Here is a 25,940-nt window from a genome sequence, read left to right on the forward strand (position 1 = left end):
AAGCGATCTGCCTGCCTCAGCCTCTTAAAGTGCTGGGGTTACAGGAACAAGCCATCATGCCCAGCCTTCATTCCCTTTTAATGGCTGAATAATATTCCACTGTATGGATATACCATATACCATTTATCCATTCATCAGATGATGAACATTTGAGTTGTTTCTACTTTTTGGCTATTATGAATAATATTGCTATAAACATCCATGTACATATTTTTGTGTGCACATACATTCTCATTTCTCTTGGGCATATATGCCTACGAGTGGAATTTCTGGGTCTTCTGAGAACTCTATGTGTAGAGTTTCCACATGTTTAAGGAACTGCCAGACTGGTTTCCAAAGAGGCTGCACAATTTTACATTCCCACTAACAATGTATGATGGTTCCATTTTCTTCCTTGCCAACACTTGTTATGTTTTTCATTATAGCCATCTTAGTATGTATGAAGTAGTATCTCACAGTGGTTTTGATTTGCATTTCCTGATGACTCCTCATGTTGAATATCTTTTTCATGTGCTTATTGGCCATTTCTTTTTCTTTTTTGGAGAAAGGTCTATTCAGATCCTTTGTCCATTAAAAGATACTGGGTTATCTGCCACTTTACTATTGAGTTATAAGACTTCTTTATATTAATATATTCTAGATACAAGTCTCTTACAGGATATGTGACTTGCAAATGTTTTCTTCTATTCTGTGGTTTTCACTTTCCTGATAGTGTCCTTTGATGCACAAAAGTTTTCAATTTTGATGAATTCTAACTTACGTATTTTTGATTTTGTTACCTGTACCTTTGCTGTTATATCTAAAAATCCACTGCCAAATCTGAGGTAATTATGATTTACTTCTATGCTTTCTTTAAGGGCTTTATAATTTTGGTTCTAATATTTAGGTCTTTGACCCACTTTGAATTAATTTTTGTATGTGGTGTTTGGGTAGGAGTCCAAATTCATTCTTTTGCATGTAGCTATCCAGTTGTCCCCGCACCATTTGTTGAAGACTATTCTTTCCCCGTTAAATAGCCTTGGCACCTCTGTTGAAAATCAGTTGACCACAGACACATGGGTTTAGTTCTGCACTCTCAATTCTGTTCCATTGATCTCATATGTTTGTATCTAAAAAAAGATACAAAAAATTAGCCAGGCATGGTGGTGGGCACCTGTAGTCCCAGCTACTGGGGAGGCTGAGGCAGGAGAATAGAGTGAACCCGGGAGGCAAAGCTTGCAGTGAGCCGAGATCGCGCCACTGCACTCCAGACTGGGTGACAGAGCGAGACTCTGTCTCAAAAAAAAAAAAAAGTTTGCCAAAAAAAAATTTGTATACTTTAATGTTTGTTTCCCATATAAGTCTGAAGATCCAGCGAGGTAGAGGCCATGTGTATATATTGTTTCTTTTTCTTTTTTTTTTTTTTTTTGAGACAGAGTCTTGTTCTGTGGCCCAGGCTGGAGTGCAGTGGTGCTATCTTGGCTCAATGCAAGCTCCACCTCCTGGGTTCACGCCATTCTCCTGCCTCAGCCTCCCGAGTAGCTGGGACTACAGATGCCCGCCACCTTGCCCAACTAATTTTTTGCATTTTTAGTAGAGGCGGGGTTTCACCGTATTAGCCAGGATGGTCTCCATCTTCTGACCTCGTGATCCGCCCGCCTCGGCCTCCCAAAGTGCTGGGATTACAGGCATGAGCCACCGCGCCCAACTGATTTCTGTCTCTTGGGTTTAACTACGCCCCTCACCCCAAGATTGACCAGCAGTAAAAGGTAGACATTGAATGGAGCTTATTAGAATATTTATTTTTTTCTGAATGACAGGCCAGGAGTGGGAGTAGCTGAACAGGGCATGTTAGTGGTATGAGTGCTGGCTTAAGCAGAGGAGGTGGAGTGGGGGTTTGTGTTGGGGAAGGAGTGGGATGGGAAGCACACCTGTGGGGCAGCTGAACTAGAAGGAAGGATGCCCAGGATAGCTATGAGACACCTACAAAGCATGAGGACCCAGTTCCCCTAAGCCCACCCCATCCCCAGATCCCTTTTTTTCTCCCTTAAGTTAAAAAAATTCATTGAGGCAGCTTATGTCAGAGGCTGTAAGGGTCAGACCGGTCACAGATTAGACAGCAGAGTTTGCTCCGGCCAGCAGAGCCAGGTTCTGGCTGGATGGCAGCTCAGGCCTCCTCAGCTGTGGCATCAATGCCCGCGTAAGTGAAGTTCTCAAACAGCGACATGTTCACATAGGCCTGGGGGCAGAGCAAGCTTTAGTGGGGGCCAAGAATGGGGATGAATCTGGCTGCAAGCTCTTTGACTTCCATGTGGTTGGGGCATTTGAACTGACACTGATTTGTTCTGGAGACTCAAGATGGCCCCATGGCCAAGAGTGGCCTTTACCAGCCCAGGGCAGTGAAGGCATCAGGCCACAGCTGGGGCCTCAGGTGAGAGGCCCTCAATGCCATTGTTAGAGGACGGTTTTTACATGCACTCTTTCAGTGAATTCTTGGCTTATACATTCACTCATTAAGTAACTTATCTGTTCAAAAGCCATTTTAGATGACTCACCCATTTATATGGTTATTTGATCATTCCCTCATTCTTAAGATGGTTAATCATTCATTTACTTGAAGAACTCTTCATATTTACTAATTTTGATATATTTTTCATTATATTTATTTGATAATTCACTTATTCACATGGTTAGTAGATTCAGTTATTGAATTACACGTTTATATGATTATTGTATCATCTATCCACTAATTCCATCCATTCATTCATACAGTTACTGTATCACTCATTCACCCATCCATCCATTTGGTTAGTGACCATTCATGCACTCTGCTCTGGCTCTGGCAGGTGGGGAGAGGTGTCCCAGATGAGAATGGGCTGATGGCCTCAGCAGAGGACAGGCAAGCAGTCTGGGACTTGGGACTCAAGGGAGGGATTTGCTGCTGGGGCTAAGCAGTGGCCTTGAAAGAGTTTTGGAAGGGCCTGGTGTCTAACCCAGTGAGGGCTGGAAAGGCAGGCTGCATCCTGGGGCCCAGCCTAGCGTGGTAACAGCCCCTAGTGAGGGGGTTTGAGCAGGTAGTGTGGTTGGGACAGGGTCACGACACCTCTGAGAGGGCACTCTGGAGCACTCTGTGACCCCACCCCGCCACCTCAGCCCCAGTCTCCTCACCTTCCTGGCTTCCAGCATGCGGCCTAGCTGCAGCGCAATCTGGGCAAAGGGGGGTCGCTCATAGGGACGGTCCCGCCAGCACTGACGCATCAGCTCGTACCTGCGAGGGGGCATTGCTGAGATGAGGAGTCAGGCCAGCTGGGGTGATGGGGTCACAGGGATCAAAGCTGAGGTCACTCATCACAGAAACAGGGTCATGGAGCTCAAGGATGGGGTGACTCACACTTCATCGTCACAGTTTCGAGGCTGCTCCATACGGTAGCCCTGGGGCAGCTTTTCGTAGAGCTCGGCACAGGTCATCCCACAGTAGGGTGTACCTCCTGCAGGAGGGGACAAAGTGCTCTTGGTCCAGCGCTCCAGTGGGGTAAGGTGGGGCACTCTGGGCAATGGGGATTAGGAACTCACCAAGGCTCACTATCTCCCATAGAAGGACCCCAAAGGACCAGCTGAAATAAGAAGGATGCACTTAGTTACCTTCTAGGCCCTGGCCCCTCGCAGTTTAGTTTCTACCTACCCAAGATGTGCAGTACCTCCCAGCCCCCTGTATGTGTCTACTCTGTAAGTAGCTGGCCTTGGCCAGCTGTTGTCTCTGCTCCAGTGAAGCTCCTTCATACTGCCCCCATCCCTGGGCTCAACACCATTAGAGCTAATTTTTTTTTTCTTGAAACAGGGTCTCACTCTGTCACCCAGGCTGGAGTGCAGTGGCTTACTGCAGCCTCAACCTCCCAGGAACAGGTGGTCCTCCCGACTCAGTCTCCCTTGTAGCTGGTATATGCCACCATGCTCAGCTAATGTTTTGTTTGTTTATTTGTTTATTTATTTATTTATGAGACAGAGTCTTGCTCTGCCACCCAGGCTGGAGTGCAGTGGCGAGATCTCAGCTCACTGCAAGCTCTGCCTCCCGGGTTCACACCATTCTCCTGCCTCAGCCTCCCCAGTAGCTGGGAATACAGGCGCCCGCCACCACGCCTAGCTAATTTCTTTTTGTATTTTTAGTAGAGATGGGGTTTCACTGTGTTAACCAGGATGGTCTCAATCTCCTGACTTCGTGATCCGCCCGCCTTGGCCTCCCAAAGTGCTGGGATTACAGATGTGAGCCACCACGCCCGGCGATGTTTTGTATTTTTAGTAAAGACAGGGTCTTGCCATCTTGCCCAGGCTGGTCTCAAACTCCAGGTCTCCAGTGATTTGCCTGCCTGGCCTCCCATAGTGCTGGGATTTCACACGTGGGCCACCACAGCCAGCCGAGCTAACATTTTTATTGAGCACTTACTGTGGTCCAGGCACTGGTCATTTAACAGATATGTTAATTCATTTAACCCTCACACCAACCCTATGATACAGGTTTTATTATTCTTGCCATTTTACAGATGAAGACACTAAGGCACTGAGAGTTTAGCTAGATTGCCCAAGGCCATACAGCTAGTTAGTGGCAGAGCAAGTGTTCAAACCCAGGCAGTCTGACTCCAAAGGTCTTGCTCTTGACTGCATCTCACTTTGTAGCAGCTTCTGTGTAGTGTGCATCAGGCCTGAGACCAGGGGAGAGAGTTCAAGGAGGTGGAGGGAATCTAGGGAGGGTTGGGGCAGAAGTAGGAAGTAGGCATGTAGTGGTCAGAGGGGTGATCAGTGTGGTAAGCAGTGAGCCGTGCAGGCAAGGCCAAAGGGCTTGGGGCAAGGGGTAGGTTCAGACCAAGATGGACATCCCTGAAGAGACAGGAGGAGTATGCCAAGAGGGCTGTCTGCAGGGGAGGGGGCACAAAGAGGGAGTCTTGGGGGTCATGCTCTGGTAAGATCCTCAGGTGGGCATGACATTGCCCTTCAGGGAGGAAGATGACAGCAATTCCTGAGTGGCCTCTCCATCTACCTCAGGAAGCATCCACCAGCATTCCCAAACCTTTCCAAGGCATCCCCCTGTCACTTACACAAACATAATCTGAAACTACCTTTACCCCAGTCCTATCCCTGAAACACCTTCCGAGATTCCTTCCAGCTAGCCCCACCTTGGCTGGGTACTTTATACCAAAGACACACCCGTGTCACACCTGGAACACAGCCCAGGTCATGCCTTAGACCACCCATGACATTTCTGAGATGTGTCTAGGTCAGGCCTGTGTGATTCTTGGGGCCAAGCCCTCCTTTGCCCTCCCATCCTACACTCACACATCACTCTTGGTGGTATAGACACTGTAGTTCAGGGACTCAATGGCCATCCAACGCACAGGGAGACGCCCCTAGGAGAGAATGGGTTTAAGGGGCTGAGTGTGGAGGAAGGGCCTGTTTGAGGCCCCTGTTGGGCAGGGCCAGGCACAAGCCCTAAGGGTGAGGGTTGAATGAGACTCACCATCGTCTTCTTCACATACACCTCCTCTCCTCGAGAAAGGCCGAAGTCTGCAATCTTGGAGGCCAGGTTCTCTCCGACCAGCACATTCCGGGCAGCCAGGTCCCTGTGGATGAACTGTAGGCAGGGTCAGAAGTCAGGAGAGACTGGGGATGAGGGAGCCCAGGACAGTCAGGCCAGTAAGGAGTCAGTCTTTGTGGGTACCCTGGTTGCCTTCAGTACCCCATACTCTTTCTCCTCCCCGCCTGGCTGAAATCTCGTCAGCTGACTCATGTCTGAGAAAGATCAGTGTTGGCTCTCACCCGCTCCTTCCTGGGCCATGGCCAAGTTCAGGCTGGATCCCTTTTCCTGAGACAGTGGTGGCCATACTGCACCTTCTCCTCTTTCTATGCTTCTCCCCCTCCCTCTTCCCACCCCCTAGGTTCCAGTTTCTCTCCCTTAGAGAAACTTTCTTCTCCCCAGCTTCCCCAGAGACCTCTCTCCACCCGCCCCTCCCTCTGCTCTGGCCCTTTCCCCTGCCCCTCTGCTTTCAAACATACTCAAAACTTTACTATCTTTAAAATGCTGGCCAGGTGCCATGGCTCATGCCTGTAATCCTGGCACTTTGGGAGGCTGAGGCGGGTGGATCACTTGAGGTCACGAGTTCAAGACCAGCCTGGCCAGCATGGTGAAACCCTGTCTCTACTAAAAATAAGAAAATTAGCTGAGTGTGGTGGTGCATGCCTGTAATTCCAGCTACTCAGGAGACTGAGGCAGGAGAATTGCTTCAACCCAGGAGGCAGAGGTTGTAGTGAGCCAAAATCGTGCCACTGCACTCCAGCCTGGGCAAAAAAATGAGACTTAGTCTCAAAAAAAAAAAAAAAAAAGAATAAAATGCCTTCCCTCAGTCTTACATTCCCCTGGACAGTCACCCCCTGTCCTTTCATTCAGGCCTGAGCTGACTTGGGCTCGGATCTCTGCCCTTCCCTCTCTCCGGCAGATCGCACCAGGTCCATTGCCATTAGGCACCATCTGTGGGGTGACAGCTCACACGCAGATGCTGTCTCCAGCCTGGGCCTCTCTCCTGAGTTCCAGGCTAGCATCTAGACCTGCTCACTCAACACCTGCACCCTCCATACTGGAAGCCCCCACCTCCTCCAGACCTGCCCCTTGGCCCTGCCTCCTCGCTCTGCTTGCACCCACACACCCACTTGGGCCAGGAACCTCAATCCCCATATCCAATCAGGGCCGGCTGACTTCTTCCCCTGACATCGGCCCAGTGGCTTCCCCCTCTGGCCTCCACCCACCCCCACTCACACACACCTGCTTCTCACTCAGGTACTGCATGCCATTGGCCGCATCACTGGCGAAACGCAGCAGCTGCCGGGAGCTGAGGGTAGAGGCTGTCCCATGCTCTCGAGCAAAAGCTGGGTCAGTCTCTAGGACCCGGCTTTTCCGCAGAAAATCTAGCAGGTTCCCGTAGGGGGCATATTCGATAGCGATATACAAGTAACCTGAGAGGCAAAGAGAGACCGTGGTGGTTTAGACACAGGGAACCTAGAGTGGGAGCAGGCACCCGATGGTAACAGACAGGGATGAGGGAGGATCAAGGGTGATGCACAGGTCGCCAGCAGCCCCTGGCAAGCTACTCATGTGGTGGAGGTGATGGCTGAGGATGGGGGTTTGGAAGAAGGGGTAGGTGATGAGCTGGGGGCTCACCTCGGTTCTTACAGGCCCCTAGGAGGTTGATGATGTTGGGGTGATGCCCCAATTTGCACAGAACTTCCAGTTCTCCCGCAAAGTCACGGTGGTCATTTTCAGAGGCATACTCTGTAAAGAATCCAGTATTACTTTTGCCAGAAATAACTCTGGAGAAAGGGCTGGCAAGGGCTGTGGTCAATTGCTGGAGGAAGCCAGGTGGGGCCTGGGATTTGTGGGATAAAGGAGAGCATTGGGGCTGGGCCAGGGGTCGCCCCAGTGGACCTTTCAGCATCTTGATGGCTGCATTCATCTTCAGCCCATCCTTCTTGATCATGGCCCGGATGACCTGGCCGAAGTTCCCCTCCCCGATGAGGTCCTCAAAGGTGATGTCCTCCCACTCCAGCACTGGGTAGCTCAGGGGCTCAGGCTGTGGTTTTGGCCGCCGGGTCAGTGTCAAAGTCCCTGAGCTGAACTGCAGGATGGTCTCCTCGCCCTTCACAGGATGAGACAAGAGGGTAGACAGTCCACACGAGAGTTAAAGGGGGCAGAAGGAGGCACAGACAGGCACACGAGGAGGTTTCAGTGTCAGACAAGTGGGCAGAGACCCAGACAGAGGGCACCCTGGTGGTCAGCCAGGGACAGACAGGCAGACAGAGGATATAACTGAGACAGAATCTTAGGTAACAGAGCCACGGGTAGGCTGCTGGGTGGGCAGATGTCCAAGGAGAGAAACGCAGAGGCTGCAGCGGGGGGATCAGGTGTGCAGGACTCCGGAAGGCAGAACCAGGGCTTGTGGGTAAAGTTGCTAGAAGCCACAATGTGGGTCAATGGAAGGAGGATATTTCTAACATTTAAAACAGAAAAGGATTGGAATGAGCTTTCTATGACTGTGCTAATCCCACAACCAGGTTTTTTTTTTTTTTTTGGAGGGGTCACCAGGGAAGCTCTGGAGAAGATTCCAGCCTTAGGGAGTAGGCCAGGGTATATTCCCTGAGCACCTACTACATGCTCAGCCCTGAGTTGCTGGGAGCCAGTAGAGGGGTTTTCTTCTCCACGGTAGCAGAGGCAGAGATTACCCTGTCCACACACTTGGCTTCTCTCCATAGCTCTAAAACCAGGCCAGGACCTGCAAATAGCAAGACCATAACAAAGAGGAATGTCCAATTCCCTAACTGTGTAGGAGGAGGCCATCTGGGCGGGGCTGATGGCAGGAAAAGGAAATAAGTGAACAGGACCAAAGAAGCTGCCAATATGAGAACTGGAACAAGGGATAAGATAGACCTTCTGGTGGGGCTTCCTAAGTGCACTGAAGCCCAGCTTGATGGGCAAGGGCTGAGGACCTGGGGCACAGGGATTTGCATGAAGCACTGGTGCTGATGGCACATACCAAATGCACGTGATGTTCTTGGTGCATGCATGTATAGGTCCATATACACACGCAGGCCTGAAGGTGCACAGGCATAGGGACACGTGCATCTGGGACACATGCATTTACACATGGGGCACTCACAGGGGATGCACGTGTGCACTCATACATGGGGCGCACGCATTTGTGCACACACATTTCCTATCCATATGCAGGCACATGTACCAGGGATATATCCTTTTGTTTGTTTTGAGACAGGGTCTCAGTCTGTTGCCTAGGCGGAAGCACAATGGCATGATCTCAGCTCATTGCAGCCTCGAGCTTTTGAGCACAAGCGATCCTCCCACCTCAGCCTCCCGAGTAGGGGGGCCCACAGGTGCACACCTCCACGCCCATCTAATGTTCATATTTTCTTTTATTGTAGAGATGGGGTTTTGCCATGTTGCCCAGGCTAGGGGGATATATCTTGATATATACTATGACACCATATCTGTTAAAGACTGCTTTCCCACTTCCTGCCGTCAACATCTGTACCCACTACCCTCCCCCACCACAGCAGTGAGGGCTTTCTGTGCACTGACCTCAGAGGAAGGGCCAACACAGCTTGGAACAAAGAAGCCAATTGAATCTCTGAATGGATTTTTTTTTTTTTTTTGGAAATGGAGTCTCACTCACTCTGTCGCCCAGGCTGGAGAGCAGTGGCATGATCTTGGCTCACTGCAACTTCTGCTATCTGGGTTCAAGCGATTCTCCTGCCTCAGCCTCCCTAGTAGCTGGGATTACAGGCGCCTGCCACTGTGCCTGGCTAATTTTTGTTGTTTTAGTAGAGATGGGATCTCACCAATTGGGCAGGCTGGTCTTGAACTCCTGACCCCGTGATCCACCCGCCTCAGCCTCCCAAAGTGCTAGGATTACAGGCGTGAGCCACCGTGCCCAGTCTCTGAATGGCTTTTTTAAAGGCATAGCAGGGACACTAGCTTTTCTATCACAAGGGTCAGCCCTGGAGAGAGAAGAGGGTTTTCTTTCTTTTTTTATTTTTTATTTGAAATGCCAAAGCTTAGCTCTAAATATTAAGAGTCCAGGTCTGGAAGGCCAAGGACAGAGTTCAGATCCTAAGTGACGACTATGAGGAAGCCCTCAGAGGAGACAGGACCTGCGGATGGGTGGCTAGAAGGAAGAATGACAGGATGAAGGGATAGTGGGTCTGCTCCCACGCCCCACCTCTAAGCAGGGGCCTGAGGGATGGAAGGATGTGGGCCACAGGAGGACAGAAAACTCAGGCAGGATTATAGGGAAGCCAGAAGGAGTGGAGGTTTGTGCTTCCTCTTTCAAGGAGCAATGGGTGAGGTTGCAGGCCAGCACAATTCTAGAGTGGTAGAAACAGTTGTCTAAGTGGGAAGGGGTTGTGACAGTGGGTCTGAGGGCCACAGAATATGCCTCCCTCCATAAGGTATAAGGAAGCCCCTACAGTTCTTTAGTTCTTTTTCTTTTTTTATATTTTTGAGACAGGGTTTTGCTCTATTGCCCAGTCTGGAGTGCAGTAGCAACATCTCGGCTCACTGTAACCTCCACCTCCTGGGTTCAAGCAGTTCTCCTGCCTCAGCCTCCTGAGTAGCTGGGATTACAGGCATGTGCCACCACGCCTGGCTAATTTTTGTATTTTTAGTAGAGACGGGTTTTCACCATGTTGGTCAGGCTGGTCTTGAACTCCTGACTTCAGGTGATCCGCCCGCCTCAGCCTCCTAAAATGCTGGGATTACAGGCGTGAGCCGCTGCGCCCGGCCCCTTTCTTAAGTCTCCGAAAGGAGGCCCTGGGATTTGCAAGAATGGAGGTTAGGATGAGGAGATCACAGCATGACTGGCCTACTGGCAGGTGACCACAGTAGAGCTAAGGACATCAGCCAAAGATGTGTGCAGACAGAGGCTGGCTCTCAAGTCCAGGAAGGCCTGCAAGGACAGAGGCCAGCATGAACCCCAAGTGTCCTTCCATTTGATCACTTTGCTATTTAGGCCTAGATAACCGCTAGGGAGAAGGAAAAGAGGAGAGAGGAAAATCTCCAATTGACAGAGCCCAAACCTGGAGTGTCCCTCATGAAATATGGTCATCACAGAATTCTTTTGAATTGGGAATATTAAATATTTCACCACTAATATAAATGGGCTCGTGAGCTGAGTTCAGTTTTAGAGAAATAAAGAAAATTATATTTTGTACCCTTTAACATTGCTGAGTATAATCTTATACCTGCAACACAAACACACACACACACACACAAGGTGTACAAGGTCTTGTGTGTACTCAGATAGAAACACATACACGGGCTGCGAGCATGCACCGGGGGCGGGGCGGGTCACTGACCGAGCCTGACTGGTAGGTGAAGGTGCGTCTTCGATGCAGGCAGCTTCTGCGGATGCACACCAGGGTTAAAAGGGCCGCCAGGATGGTGAGGCAGGTGGCAGACACAGAGCCCACCACTGCCAGGATCAGCTGCTGATCCAGGCCCTCTTCTGCTGCCCGGCTCTCTTGGACTGGGCCCTCAGCCTGCAGCCCTGGACACAGTGAGAGGGGCAGATTGTGGGGACACCGGGGTCAGGGAACCCAGAGGCCACCATGGGGTTACACAAAGGGAGAGGTGACAGATCCCAGTGCCAGGACTGTCAGGAAACCACTTGGGCCACATGAAGGAAGGGATGAGGAGTGTCAGAGGGGCGACATGATTTTCCCAGCCCTAGGACAGTGGATCATGAGAAGGGAAGGCTGAGTCCCCCGGACCGGGGCTGAGTCTTTCTTGGGAAGGGCCTGGGATGCCCTAGTTCCACAGCAGGGGGTGATGTGGAGGGAGAGCACTCTGAGCTCTCCCTGCTCAGAGCCCAGGGGTCCTGTGGGCCTTCCCCTCTCACCGTTGCCCAGGGTGGACTCTTCTACTGTGTTGCTCCAGTCCCCGAGCCCCTGAATGCTGGCCCGCACGCGGAAGAGGTAGCGCGTGCTGGCGTTGAGGCCACGGACGATGGTGCTTGTCTCCTCAGGCCTGTCCACGTCTATCCACAGTGGGTCTCCTGCACCCCCAGCCACCTGCACCTCCACAACGTACTTGGATATCGGCCCAGGCAGAGCCTCCGGGTGCTGCCATGTCAGCTGGATCTCAGAGTCTGAGAGAGCCTGGGCGTGGAGGTGTCGGGGGGCTGGAGGCCCTGGGGAGATGGGAGCGGGAAGGCAAGGCTCAGACGGGACTGGGCTATGTAGCTGTGGCACTGGACACATCTGCTCTAGCTGTGCCCCCTGCTCTGTGGGTCCATGCACAGGAGCCACCCTGCCAACTTCCTCCTCCCCACCAGCCTGAATTCATCTCCATTCCCCCAGGCCACCTTCACCCTCAAGCTTCTGCTTCTCCTTGTACTACTTGTATCCCAAGTCCTCTCCACATCCGCCCATGCCCCCTGCTCCCCAAGTCTCTTGCCCTCCCATGACCCTGGTTCTCGCCATGAACCCTGACCTCCCCATGCTGTCCCCACATGCCTCTGGTGATCTGTGTTCTCCTGGTATCTTGGATCTTCCCCAAGTCCCATGTCCCTGCTGGGGTCATGTCTGCCTAATACCCTAGGCATGTCCCGTGTCCTCTACATGTCCATTAATCTATAGCCTCCTGTGTCCCCTAGGTCTCATATGTCCCTGCGTCCCACGTCCTCCCCCAACCCCCAGCTATCCCTGTGTCCTGGGCATACCACTGGGGGGCAGAAGCACGTGTGCAGGGGGCGAGGCTGGGCCCAGGAGGGTGCAGTGGTAGAGCTGCACATCCAGCTGGTAGTGAGTGCCAGGCGTAAGTCCCGTCAGGAGGGCAGTGCGGGCCTGGGGGGATGAGACGTTCTCCCGCCGCTCCTGCCCCCGTGTCCCGTCCCACAGGCGCAGCAGGAAACCGTCGCCCACCAGTGGCCCGGGCACCAAGGGCAAGGACCAGCTCACTCGCAGCCGGTCAGGGCCTTCCACATGCCAGCCCTCCAGCCACGGCTGCAACAAAGGCTCTGGGGCCAGAGGTCAGGGGTCAGAACTGTCCAGTAGGTACTTGGGGCTGGACAGGACAGTGATCCCCAGTGAACAAGGAAGAACAACCTCCAATGGGAAAGGCGGGGTCCCTGGGGTGGACAGGACAGTAACCGCTGGGGGGACAGGAAGGGATGACTCTTGGCCTCTCACCAGGACAGTCTGTGGTCATGAGGGTGGGAGGCCCCCAGGCCCCCTCTCCTCCTTCCCCTGGCCGGCTCAGCTGCACTCGAACACTGTATCCTGTCTTTGGCCTCAGGTTCATTAACGTCACGTTCTCACTGGGGTCCACTGGGGGTGGGGTGTACAGCACACATCATTCAGCCCCCACCTCTTCTAGAAGCTGCCATGCTCCCTTCAGCCCCCTCACACCATTTGCCCTCCCTCTCCTGCTCACCGTATCCCTTCACTATTACCCAACACCCCTGTCCTGCCCCAGCTCTCTCCCTACTCACCCACAATGGTCGACCAGTCCATGGTACTGTCCTGGGGCCGGTAGTGCAGGCGGACAGAGGAGATGGGTCCATCCCCAGAGAACGAGACCAGCGGGGAGACTACAAGCTGGCGGCTCTGCTTGGTCAGGAGCCGAGGTGCAGCCAGGGGCACGGGGGGCACTGCCAGGAGACTCAGGGTAAGGCATGGGCACACAGCCTATCCAGTTCACTTCTGTGTCTTTGTTTCAAGCTGGGGACCCTCTGGGCTTGAGGGACACCAAGTTCAACGGATGACCATAGTGGCCAGGGCCCAGGGAGGACAGAGTTCAGGCCCCTGGGTAGCTTGGGGCACAAGGATTAAGCAATAAAAGCATGAGGGTGTCCCAAGAGATATTAGATGAGGAAGTGACATGGCCAGACATGGTTTGGGGGTGCACTCTTCCCATGCAGTGTAGGGGTAGATAGAAGGGGCTGAAACCCAGGGTAGGGAGACAACCTGGGCATCATCCTGCTCTCTGCCCCTGCCCTCATTCATCACTCTCTTAATTTAAAAAAATGGCACTGGCACTGAAGCACCTGCTCCCCACCACATGCTTCATAGCGTGACCTCTAATTCTCACAGCCACCTTTCCGTCAGGGCTCATTGGCCCGCATTATGAAAACACTGAGACTCAGAGACACCGAATAACTTGCCTAAGGACACACAACTAGGAGGAGATACAGCCATGTGTTCAACTAGGTCTGTCTGCACAGGCCGCCTCAGATCTATCCATTCTACTCCAGACCAGCCTTCGTGTTCCTGTCCCACTTCCTCACCCCATGATCGCTGTTCCTATTCTAGCCTCAACTTTTTCTCTCTAGATTATTGCATTAGTGCTTTTAACAAGTTCCCTTGACTCTTACAAATGTTTATGAGATTGGCTTTTTGAGAGGAAAGGAAGGAAGGAAAGAGGGAGGGAGCAAGGGAGGAAAAGGATGCAGCGCTGTAAGCTGAGGGAGTGTCAGGCAGCAATAAGCATGTCAGGAGGCGGTGCTGATTTGGGGGGAGATGAAGGTCCATTTTGGGTGCGGAGAAGCCCTTGGTGCCTTTGGCTCATGCAGGGGATTAGATGTCCAGGAAGTGGCTGGATATAAAATGGGCCTCTGAATCATACAGCAGCTACTTTCCACACTAACTTCAAAACCAGACTTCCAGAGAAGATGCCCCACTTCATGGAGGCCCCACTAAATGATCTGGCGTCAGAAGAGGGTCCCGGCTGCAGATCATATGTGAGAGCTGCTAGAGAACAATCAAAATCTAGGGACTAGGTGACATTTTAAATAATAAGAACAATAATTATCAACATATATTGAGCACACGCTCTGTATTGGGCACTGTGCTAAATGCTTAAATGCATCATCTAATTTAATCTTCCTAACAACCCCATCAAGTGCTAACTATCCCCACTTCACAGAGAGAGAAACAGAGTAAGAGAGGTTAAATACTTTGCTTAAGGTGATGGGGCAAGGAATTTGTGGAGAGAGGATTCAAGCCCAGGTTGTCTGGCTCCTAAGCCTGGGCAGAGTGAGAAGAGAAAGGCGGAAGGTGGGGCATGATGGCAGAGAGGGATGCACAGTCACGGGATGGGGAGATGGCGAGGACCTGGGAGGCAGAGTGTGGCAATGAGAAAGCAGAAGGCAAGAGAGGGGGCTTACATGGGGTAACAGGAGGCAGGAGGAGAGGGACAGCAGGGTCGGGGGTGGCCGGGGTGCGAACAGTTAAGGCTTAAGGTGCTGGAGAAGCTGGAGAAGGTGAAGGGACTGGGGGTGGGGGGTGCTCTGGTCTGAGTAATCTTGGGCACTGGGAAGTCCCTCCTTATTTACCTGGCAGATTCCTAGGCATGCACCACTTCTAGGAAGCCAAGCTGGTCACCCTCTGAGCGCCACAGCCCCATGTGCTCTCCCTGGGCTAGCACTGAGTGTCTGTGGGGTGACTCAGAGATGGGGGGCAGCATCCCTGAGCAGAGTTAAAGGTACACATGTGTGTGTGTGGTGGTTGGTGGGGGACAGCATGGCTGGGCAGGAGGAAGGGCGGGGCTGGAGAGTGTCCCCAGTTTCTGGGGCACAGGATGTCCTTCCCAGATGGGTCTAAGCTGTACTCCAGCCTTGGCACTGCCCAGTCCGGACCTCTGGTTGGCCACAACCCCTCTTTTTGCCTGGCGCTAGGCTGTGACCTTAGATGTCCTTGTCCTTCCTGCTAGGACCTCCAGCCTGAGCAGCATCAGCTAGAGCCTACTGTGCTCACCGTCCATCCCCTGTGGACCTAGGACATCACTGACCTTTCACATTGACCTTGAAGCGCCGGCTGTCTTGGCCGCCAGATGTGGACACACGGCACTCCCAGAACCCACTGTCCGCAAGAACCAAGCGTGGCACCTCGAACTCAGCTGTGGTCTTATCTGGCTCCACAATGGCCTTGGTGGACTAAAAGAGATGGGGGAGGGGACAGGCCACAGGGAATGAGCACCCCTGTGGCAGGCACCCACGTGTCCATCTGGACTGATGGCAGGACAGAGGCCCAGTGGCAGCCCCTCACCAATCAGCCTGACCTCATCTGAGCAGTGGTCAGGCCAATGGGTGGGCCCTATAGAAAGTTCTGAGGGACTAGGGGTTTAGGGATCAGCTGTGAAGCAGGCGGCTTGTGGGACTGGTGGGTTGGGTGACTGGGGCTGACCAGGAGCACAGTGCCATCTGGCTTGCGTAGCTCTATGCTGCCCCGCACTGGGAAGGGGTTCCCTGCAGCTGCACAGTTGATCCGGGGCATCGTCTCTAAGTTGAACTCCAGTTCTGAGGCCATGTTGAGGATTTGGGGGATCCGGTCTGGGGAGAGAGGACACTCATCCTGGAGCTTCCACAGGGGCAGACACGTGACCACCAAAGCGCCCCTCATCCATGTTCTGTTTCTCAGTGGAAGCACCGCCATCTACCCAGTCCCTCCAGCCTGAAAAACCAGCAAAGGCCTGCATGACTCCTCCAGCGTCCCAGCCCCACATCCCATCCGCGGCAAAGTCTACTTCCTAACCACCTCCCCACTTCCTGATAGCCTCTAATACCCGCCAGCAGGCCCCTCACCATCCTCCCGGCCAGCACACTAGCTCAGGCCTCATCATTTCTGGTCTCCAGGTACAGACTCCTCCAGGGTCTCCTACTCCCACTCCCCGGCCAACAGCTGGGGGTCCTTTCTCCAACACAGATCTGACCCCTTTGTTCCTCTTTAACAATTCCCTCTTGCCCCATCATATGAAGTGCAAACTCTTTGGCCTTCATTCAAAGGCCCCACAATTTGACCTCTTCTGACCATTTCCCCAATCCCCCACTCCACTGTCCCGGCACCCAAGCCTGAGTCCCCAATCCCTGGGTCCCCTATTCCACTGTCCTGGCACCCAAGCCTGAGTCCCCAGTCCCTGGGTCCCCTACTCCACTGTCCTGGCACCCAAACCTGAGTCCCCAATCCCTGGGTCTTTGCTCTTGTTCCTTTCTCAGATATCTCTCTCTTGTCTTTCATATCCAATCTCAGATCACACCTGCTTCCAGACCCTTCCCTGACCTGCTCAGTCTGCCCAGGGGCATCCTCTGGGCTCCCACATTCTCTGGGCTGCTGCCCTTTCCGGTATGGCTGGCTGGCAGTGAGCTCCCTGCCCACCAGACTCTAAGCTCCCTGAGGGCAGGACTTGGACCCTTGCAGGGAAAGGAGGGACCAGTCTCTTCCACCAGGGAGAAGTGTTTGGTAAAGGCCGACTTATCTTGGGGGAGTCTCAAAGGTAATAGTGCTTATACCTGACTTCTCACAGTGCACTCCATGCCACCCAGAGGGGCAGACACAGCCACTGAACCGGTCACAAGTGCCACCGTTCTGACATTGGCACTGGAGTCGGCAATCAGCCCCAAAATGACCAGGGGTACAGGCTGGGAATAGAGGAGGTATGATTAGAGGGGCACGGGACAGGGAGCAATTAGGGCACAGATGAGGGCACAGATGGGGCACAGGTTATACAACAGGCTGAGGGTAGAAGGACTGGTCAAGTGAGCAGGGGGGCTTGCTGTGTAAGTCAAAGGCAGAGTGAAGGGTCCGGGTCAAGCTTGTGGCCAGCTGTCTTGGTCAGGGACCATGAGGGTGGGTTAAGCATACCTTCCTGGCACTGGCTTCCCCTCCAGCCAGATCCACAAGAGCAGCCATAGGGGTCTGGGAGGCAGAAGGTGAGGCCCCGGCAGCCTGATATGCCTGGGCACTGCTCCTGGCAGCTCTGCCCGAAACGGCCCTCTCTGCAGGCTAGAAAAAGAGTGTGTGGGGTGTATGGGCCTTTATGGGTCCCTGGGCCCAGGACCTGCCTGTTGCCCTCACCCTCCAAGCTCCACCCACATGGTTCTAGGGTCTCCTCCCAGTAAGGGATCCTCTCCTGCCTGGGTCCTAGCTCCCCTCCTCCTTACCCTGTTCACAGCGGGTGCCAGTGAAGCCAGGGGGGCATACACATTCACCATCATGGTCGTGGCAGACACCTCCATGTAGGCAGCCTGGGCACTCTTTGGTACAGCCTGGCCCCCAGCGCCCAGCCCCGCAACCTGGAGGAAGGTGTCTTCAGCAGCGGACCCCCACCCACCTGACCACTGCTGCTGAGGACTGGAGATCCAGGGGCTTCAGGGGACCCACAGGAGGTACCCATAGGGCTCTCAGCCTCCCACCCTACCCACAACCTCTGCCCTCTGCCTCTGACCCCGCACAATGAGCCGAAAGAAGGCGCTGCCCAGGGGGCTGGCTTCCAGGTAAGTGGCACTGTAGATGCCGCTTGATGGTGGCTGCACATTTGGGAGCTGCAGCAGGAACCGCCCATCCTGGGCTTCATGCCAGTCCAGAGTGTAGAAGTAGGATCCTGGGGGAGCATGAATGGGTCAGGGGCCTCAGCACTCCATGAGGGTTGTGTTACCTCTCTCTGTCCGCCTCTGTTCAGGTCACACCAGTGGGCCCCATGCACAATGATGAGACCTGGGGCCAGCACTACGAGAGCCGACGCCCACGCCACAAAGCTCAGAAGCGCCCTCTTCTTCATGCTCCATCAACCACCCAGTAAATAACCAAGTCCTGCTCAGTCCACCTCCTCCTCATCCCCTAACCCAGTCCACTTCTCCCCACACCCACTGCCACTGCCCTGGTCCTAGCCTCCAGGGCCTCGCAAGCAGGCTCCTCTGCCTCCAGTGTCACCCCTTCTTGTCCCTCCTCCACCCAGCAGCCAGGGTGATTTTTTACAACAGACTGCTCTTTAACTCCTCCGCTGAAACTCTCCTGGTTCTACAGTGACCTCAGGACAAAAATTCAGCTCCTTAGACATCATTTTCACCAGTTTGGCCATGGCCAAGCCATCCAGCCCCATTCCTCTTCACACACTTCTTGACTCCTAACATTTCTGAATTCCCGAATGGATTGTTTATCTTCCAGAAACACCCTTGTGTTTCAGATCCCCCTGGTCTTCTCAGTCCCTCCTCCTGGAATGCCCTTCCTTGCCTTTCTGCCTTCTTTGTCTTCCCATTTCTCCTCTGAGCACAATTCAAGTGCCACTTACTCTGGGGTCTCTCCCGTGAGCCTCTCCCTCTTAGAAGAGTGCCCCAGTCCCTGCCCCACCCGTTTCTTGCCTCTTTGCTCAGGGCTGAACAGACAGCCTAGAGACCCAGGTCTGCCTGTGCCTCTTCACATCTCCTGTCAATTCAGGGAGTCCAGAGCTCAGGAGGCAGCCCCCATGGCCAGAGGAAAGGGTCTTCCTCCCTCAGGAGCCCAGGGATTCAAGAGTCAGCCAAGGGGTTGTGAACCTGAGGACTGAGGCAGAAATCTTGGGGCCACATAGGAAAACAGTTTCCTCCTATGGGGTGACCAAAGGGTCAGGATGGAGGACAGGCCTGGGACTGAGATCCCAGGGATCTACCCGGGCCTCAGCATCAGGCTGTCTTGGGTATCAAGGATCTGGGCTGGACAGATCTTTGGGAGAGGCTAGCCTCTGCCCTGCCTGTGTTGGGCATGATGTTACCAGTTCTTTTCTTCCTCAGGGGGACTGCTGCTGTCTGCCAGGTGGACTATGTGACAGCACCTGCTAACTCCCAGGGGAGAGTCAAAGATGAGGGTTTAACATCATGCTCATTTGGGGCTAAGAGGGAAGGGGCAGCTGACCACAGGCTCCTGGCCCTGTGTGTACAGTAGGAGGGCAGCTCAGAACTACAGATAAGATAGGTGCAGGTGCATCCCATGGGACCTAGTCCACCACAGAGGAGGGGCCCTGGAGGTCGGGTGTGTCAGGGACCAAAGCTGAGGGTTCCACGGGCGATGAAAGTGTTGAGCCCTCAAACGATGGGTCTACCTACCCCACCAGTTCAAATGCCCCTCTCACCGTTGCTCTTCCAGATCACATCTGTCTGCTTCTCCTTGTGCACACGTGCAGAAAGTACAGCGGTGTCGCCTTTGTTCACAGTATGTGTGACCTTGTCTGGAAGCAGGTGGGCTGTGGGATGGAAGGTAGGTCAGCGGCCTGGTTTCCCCCGCGCCATCCCCTCGCCTGCCAGACTCACCTCCAGGGCTGTTGTGCACGTAGATGACGCGCGTGCGCCGTGTCCCGGCGCCGCCCACGCAGGAGAAGACACCCACAAGGTCCGAGGGCTTTGAGAAGCCGCGAAGCGTGACCTGGTGCGAACCGTTGCGCGCCAGGCGCAGGGGCTGCCCGGGCGGGGTGCGCACGATGCGGTCGTCCTTCTCCAGCAGCAGGGGCTGGCCCCAGGCGTCGGAGCCCCTCCCAGCCCCGGCCTCCCCAGACACGCAGGTCAGGAAGAAGCGCTGAGGGTCCGTGAGCCGCAGGTTGGCCAGCAGCGTCAGGTCCACCGCCGCTCCTGGGCCAGGACACCAGTGACCCTATTGTAGTCCCAGCCAACCCTAGTGCCCCAGAACCCCCAGCCCCAGTCCTCTGGTCTTACTGAACCACCGTCCACTCAGAAGAGGGCCTCCAACCTTCACCCTTCTTCCTTCTCCTGCCCGGTTCTTCAGACCCCACAGGCACCTCAGTTTATCAGGCATGCCCATCCCCCTCTGCTTTCCCCTTCCATGCGCACTGGCCTCTTTCCCTCAAGTCTCTTCATTCTAAAAGAACAAAAAACCACGAATCCTCCTCTGGCCGCGTACCCTCCCTTCTCCTGCCAGATGGCTTCCCTTTCGCCCCAGCTTTCGGAAAGAATGATCTATGCTCCCTGTCACCATTTCCTCACTTTATTTTCTATCAGTCCTGTTTCCCCACTCGTCTCTAAAACAGCCCTGCAAAGGTCGCTGTGAGCCACTTCTCCCTGCCCCCACCACGAGAGTGCAGGCCAGGAGAGCCAGCCAGAACAGAAGTGTCCCATGGGTCCCCCTCTCTGTCACTATGGAGATCTAGAAATGTCTGCTGGGCTGGGATTTGAGATGGGAGAGGCTGAGTCTTGCAGCCAGAAGGTTGTGGCGCAGAAATGGAGCTAGGGCTGGGTGCGGTGGCTCACGCCTGGAATCCCAGCACTTAAGGAGGCAGAGGCGGGAGGATCCCTTGAGCACAGGAGTTTGAGATCAGCCTGGGCGACATAGCAAGACCCCATTCTCCAGAAAAAGAAAAACAAAAAGAAATGGAGCTAAGCTTGGGGCAGGGCGCAGAGCCAAGGAGGGCAGCCCCAGGGCAGACCTGGAGCCCAGCAGACTCAGACAGGAGGTGGGTCTTGGTCTTCGCCTTCCAAAGAGCTCACGCCCTGCTTGGAGGAACAGGCATGGACACAGCTGCCAAATGTAGGGCGCCGTGCTTTTGAGCACAGAGAAGGGGCCCCTGATCCAGCCTGGGGGAGCGCAGGGAGATGAAGAGATGTTTCCTGGGAAGTAAAATTGGAGCAGGACACATTGGTGTGAGGACAATGGGGAGGGAGAGAAGTCAGGGGCAGGGAGAGGGCATCCTAGACAGAGGGAACAGCCTGGGCAAAGGCCTGCAGTGGCAATATTATGGCAGTTGAAGGCTCCAGGTTTGTGTGACTGAAGTACAAAATATGAGACTGAGGCAGGAGAGACCAGGTGGAGTCAGAGTCCAGGTTGGACGGTGGAGAGCCTGCAAGCCTGCCTCAGCTCCAGGACCCAGCACCCCTCCACCAGCCCTTCCTTCTCTGTCTCTGCTAGCTGACTGTCAAGCAGTTAATTCGTTTAAATGCCACCTAGCTTATCAGTGTTTGAAAGGCTACCATGAGCAAATGAAGCTGGCATTTACTGACCGCCCAGCACATACCAAACCCCCATTTTCCACTGGATCCTCACAACCAGTGAAGTGGATATTCTTTCATTTATAGAGGAGGATCATGGTAATTATTCTACTGGCTTCTTTGAGCAAGCTCGCTCACTCCCCTAGTTTTAACCATCACCTCTGAGTCAATAACTTGGGAACCGTCTTTCAGCTTGGACCTGCATTTCCATCAGCTTTTCCCAAACCTGCTCCTCTCCAGTGCTCCCTGACTCACTGGTCAGCACCTGCCACCTGAGACACAAACTATGGAGTCATCTCTACTCCCATTGTCATGAGAATGAATGTTTATTGGCTGCCAGTTATGCACCAGGCACTTTACTGATGTTGTCGCATTTTACCATCCCAGCTATCCTGGGAGGTGGATGTTATTATCCCTGTTTTATAGCCAGGAAAGGGAGGCTCAGAGAAGTTAAGTAACTTGCCCAAGGTCATACAATTAGTAAGCGGCAGGGCCAGGTTGTCTGATTCTAAAGTCCACACCTCTGAGCACTGTGCTGGCTGCCCCCTCAGTCACAGAATTCTGCACATTGTTTCCTGAACGCTTCTTCATCCCACACCCCCAGCCTGCCTTTGTTCAGCCCTCCTTACTCACCTGGACCATCCCAACAGCCACAGCCCCTCCTTCTGCAACTCATCCTCCACAGTGATCTAACACCAAATCTGACCTTGTGACTTTCTTGCCTATGACCTCCCATGGCTCCCTGTTGCCCTCAGGATAATGTCCATGCTCCTGAGCCCCCCATGCTGCTCCCACACTGTCCCTCCTGTTGTGTTCCTAACAGGCGCCTTCTCTCCTATGCACCTCCATGCCTATGAGACTTGCATTTTTTATGTTCTGGCTGCCTGGAATGAAGACCACCCCTCTTAGTGAAATCTTCCCTGACTCCCTTTTTGTCTCCTACCCGAGGCAGTGTAAGCTGACTCCTCCTCAGTGCTCCTCTAGAGCTCCTGTGTCTGTCCCTGTTTAGCCCTCTCCCCCTGTTCTGTGTTCTGCACCAGACCATGAACCACTCAAAGGCAGCCTCTGTGTGCTAATCCTCTGACCAGCAGACTGAAGGAATCAGCTGCTACTTATTCAGAAATCCTTAGCAAGCGCAGGGCACTATGCCAACTGCTCTGCATCATTTTCTCATTTAAACCCCATAACAACCATAGGACGCTGGCATCATTTAATCTCATTGTACAGAGTTGGGGGTTGCCAGCCTCTCAACTAATGGCCCAGCACTTAGCACAACTCCTGGAATATTGTTGGTGTGCAATAAATGTTTGTCCAGTGAATAATTGAATGAATCCAACACAATGATCCTAGAAACACCCCCTGAAAATGGCCCCCCACAGATCCTCAGATCCAACACAGTCAGCAGCTACTCCTCACTCCTCCCCTGATCTCAGGTTGCAGTGATTTCTGGCACTTGCCTGGGTTTTCCTGGCCTTGATCTCACTTTCTAGTGGATCAAAATGATGGCAGTGATGATAGGGTTTGTTTTCCAAAGTTTTTCATCGTGGTGAAATACATATAACATACATTTTACTATCTTTTTTTTTTTAGATGAGTCTCGCTTTATCACCCAGGCTGGAGTGCAATGGCACCATCTCGGCTTACTGCAACCTCCGCGTCCCAGATTCAAGCGATTCTCCTCCCTCAGCCTCCTGAGTAGCTGGGATTACAGGCACCTGCTACCACACCCGGTTAATTTTTGTATTTTTAGTAGAGATGGGGTTTCACCATGTTTGCCAGGCTGGTCTCAATCTCCTGACCCTGTGATCCACCTGTTAGGCCTCCCAAAGTGCTGGGATTACAGGCATGAGCTACCACTCCTGGCAAATTTTACCATCTTAACCATTTGTAAGCAGCATATAACCCAATGTGATTAAATACATTCCTAATGTTGTCCCACCATCACCACATCCATCCTTTTTTTTTGAAAAAGAAAAAAGTTTAAACAAAATGGAGATGGGGTTTCACTATGTTGACCAGTCTGATCTTGAACTCCTGGCCTCAAGTGATCCTCCCATCTCGGCCACCTGAAGTGCTGGGATTACAGGTATGAGCCACCGCACCTGACCCCATCTTTATAACTCTTTTAATCTTGTAAAACCGAGTAAAAATCTTGTAAAAACTCTGTACCCTTTAAACAAAACTCCCCATTTCTTCCTCCCTGCCGCCCATGGCAACCACCATCCTACTTTCTGTCTCTACAATAAAATAGGGTTTCTTGGGTGGAAATCAGGGCCTCGGGGCCTAGAAATGGGGTGAGGGACTCAGGGGAGACTTACCCACATAAGAAGCCAAGAAGAGGATGGAGAGCAAGAAAGGGAGCACCCGCCAGACCATACTCCAGAGGCCGACCCAGGCCAGCCAGAATGAGCTGGGCCTGGGGTCAGATGCTGTGGGCCTGACTGCTCGGCCTGTGCTGATCAGTGTGGGTCGGTGCTGGGGAGGAAGAGGAAATGAGATGGCTTGGGTGGGAGGGGTGGCAGGGGAGGGGGTGGAGGACTTATTCTGCCTTTGAGCCTCTAGGCCCCCAGTCTGGCCCCCACAAGGCTGGGGATGGGTGTGGCCTGGAAGGAGTCACTTGAGGTGGGGGGAAGGTTATGGTAAGGGCAGACCTGGGGACAGTTGGACTGATTTTTCCCAACCCCTGCCTCCCTCCAATCCTCAGTCTTGCTGGCACAAAGGAGGCAGGAGGCAGGAAAGGGAGGAAGCCAGTGGCTTCCGCCTATTGAGGAAGGGGGTGGGGTAGGGGACAGCGTTCTGGGGTCTCCCCTCCCCCTAGCGCAAACACACAATATGGCCCACACGAGTCCTCATGTATGTGCCCCAGGACACAGGTGGTTACCTGGGTTTGCTAGAGAGCAGTTCACGTAGGAAACACAAAGGACCTTTGTGGGCCTGAGAACACGTACACTCAAAGGAACACAGGGCTCAGGCAACAAAGAGCCTTCGAGTCTACCTTGTGTACCTCTCTCATTTTACAAGTGGGAAAACTGAGGCTTGCTGTGCTCGAGGGCACCCTGACCCTGTGGCAGGGCTGGGACTTGAACTTCTGACAGTCCTTGCTTTCTTGGTGTCAGTCGCTTCACAAGGACACACATTAAGCAGACCCAGGGGAACACACAGGGCGTGTCGGTTGCCTAGATAGTCCTCAGCTTAAGCTGCTAATGAAAGCTTCAGCTTATTGTCTGCCAGGTGTCATTCATTTTGCAGCAAACCCATGTCTATCCCTGGGCACTGGGGCAGCAGAAGTCTGCCCAGGGAGGTGCACTCACTCTTGACGGCTGACAAAACCTGGGAGCAGTCCCACTGCCTTGGCAAAGTCTCTAAAGCCCCGTGGATCTTGCCTCTGCTTCCCTCCCAGACTCACCTCTCCCTGCCCTGGCACCCGTTGCTCCACCTCTTGCCACTACTGGCAGTTCCCGGAACAGAACAAGACCTGTAGGTACGGAATGCCCATGAAGAGGCCCTTCCAGGGAGCAGAGGGAGCAACTGTCGGATGGGCAGCCTCGCTGGTTGAATCGATGACCCCTCTGACCCGGAATGGAATGATTGGGATGGATGAGACCTGGTGTCAGCTTAGGTGACTTAGGTCTGGAAGTACAAACCTTAGGTGACTTAGGCCTGGGACATCTTCCCAGAGTCTGTTTTCGGTGAAGGCTTCATTCTCCTCTGGGTGCACCAGGCTCACGTTCACTTTTCTCAGGCGGCTGGGTCCCTGCAGCTTCGTTGAGCTAATTTAGCCCCAGTGTTCTTCTGAAGCTCCCTGAAAAGTCCCAGGAGAGGTTTTGACTCCTGGAGTAGCACAGGAAAGGATCAGGAAAGACCTCCCCACCAATGTGTGGCCCACAGAGACTCCCATTCCTGGGCCTCAGGCTGGGAAGAGCTTTCTCTGGACAAGGCTTTGGGTGGGATGGGAGTAGGGGCAGGGGGAGAGTGGTGGATGCCTTAGACTTCAGCTCATCCTGGTGCCAGACCTTTGAATCTGGAAAGAAAAAGGAGCTGGAAAGTGCTGGGACTGTTTGTGTGACAGGATTCACTTTTGTGAAACAAAAGGAACTTTTCCTCTGGTTCTTGGAAGACCTGGGGGGCCTGATGTCATTTTGCAAATGTATGGAGAGCACTTAGGCAGCATTCATTCTTCTTGGAAGTGACACAGATATTGGCACAGGTATTTGCTTTGAATGGAAAAGTTTGAGACTGCACGATCCTGGCACATGTAAAGACTCCGAGCCCATCTGCCCTCCCCACTCTCAATTGGGAAACAAAAACTGGTAATAATGATCTGTACATAAATAAAATGTTAATGGAGTTTGTACACAAGAATTTGTATTATAAAACAATACCCTACAAGTGTAAAAGTATTTTTACATGTGTTGAGATTATGCTGCAAGTAATTTAAATAGCATCCATTTACAAACAATATGTCCCAAGTGAAATATTACTGCACAAACAAATTTTGAGTGGGTTGTGTATACATCTGCTGTTGCAGATGTATAAGAAGACTTAAGCCATAATGCACATCTTGAAGTCTCAGTCACTGGAAAATTATAGGCTAAAAATAATGCAAATATGAAGTTCTACACATTGGAGGGTTAACCTCCAAACCCAAAACAAACTCAACTGATA

General features: G+C 53.1%; 1 protein-coding gene and 1 long non-coding RNA gene across 4 annotated transcripts in view; one reads left to right on the plus strand and one right to left on the minus strand.

Annotated features, from left to right (window-relative positions):
* The window catches only part of LOC117092738, a 34,447-nt gene extending 19,121 nt beyond the window's left edge, over positions 1–15,326 (plus strand). The window contains exon 3 of the long non-coding RNA XR_004440895.1: positions 15,242–15,326. This is a non-coding gene — a long non-coding RNA (uncharacterized LOC117092738). The remainder of the gene's footprint in view (positions 1–15,241) is intronic.
* On the minus strand, positions 1,761–24,105 carry TIE1 (tyrosine kinase with immunoglobulin like and EGF like domains 1). Of its 3 annotated transcripts, XM_033226778.1 has the most exons (23): positions 23,594–24,099; positions 19,590–19,904; positions 19,412–19,522; positions 17,753–17,908; positions 17,469–17,600; positions 17,170–17,310; positions 16,818–16,946; positions 15,715–15,860; positions 15,320–15,464; positions 13,023–13,181; positions 12,721–12,858; positions 12,252–12,548; positions 11,430–11,720; positions 10,888–11,078; positions 7,448–7,658; positions 7,184–7,294; positions 6,788–6,978; positions 5,489–5,602; positions 5,308–5,378; positions 3,553–3,593; positions 3,371–3,467; positions 3,148–3,247; positions 1,761–2,218 (listed from the first exon to the last, which is right to left on the minus strand). In XM_033226778.1, the coding sequence occupies exons 1-23, from the start codon at positions 23,649–23,651 to the stop codon at positions 2,147–2,149; spliced, it is 3,417 nt and encodes a 1,138-aa protein (XP_033082669.1). In that variant the 5' UTR covers positions 23,652–24,099; the 3' UTR covers positions 1,761–2,146. The 3 variants fall into 3 exon arrangements, 2 of the variants coding, with proteins under 2 accessions (XP_033082669.1, XP_033082670.1); XR_004440893.1 differs by lacking the exon at positions 5,308–5,378 and having other exon boundaries at positions 23,594–24,105; XM_033226779.1 differs by lacking the exon at positions 12,252–12,548 and having other exon boundaries at positions 23,594–24,105.
* Positions 24,106–25,940: the final 1,835 nt, after the last annotated feature.

The sequence above is a fragment of the Trachypithecus francoisi genome, unplaced genomic scaffold (assembly GCF_009764315.1).
Source record: "Trachypithecus francoisi isolate TF-2019V2 unplaced genomic scaffold, Tfra_2.0 Lachesis_group12, whole genome shotgun sequence".
NCBI classification, from domain to species: domain Eukaryota; kingdom Metazoa; phylum Chordata; class Mammalia; order Primates; family Cercopithecidae; genus Trachypithecus; species Trachypithecus francoisi.

Bases quoted from the DNA above. Each gene is read 5' to 3' on its own strand.
- TIE1 (XM_033226778.1), bottom strand. From the start codon at position 23,651: ATGGTCTGGCGGGTGCTCCCTTTCTTGCTCTCCATCCTCTTCTTGGCT. The intron at 11,079-11,429 runs GTGAGAGGGGAA...CACTGTGTCCAG, and splicing joins AGAGTCCACCCTGGGCAACG to GGCTGCAGGCTGAGGGCCCA. The intron at 7,295-7,447 runs GTCCACTGGGGC...GATTCTTTACAG, and splicing joins AGCCATCAAGATGCTGAAAG to AGTATGCCTCTGAAAATGAC.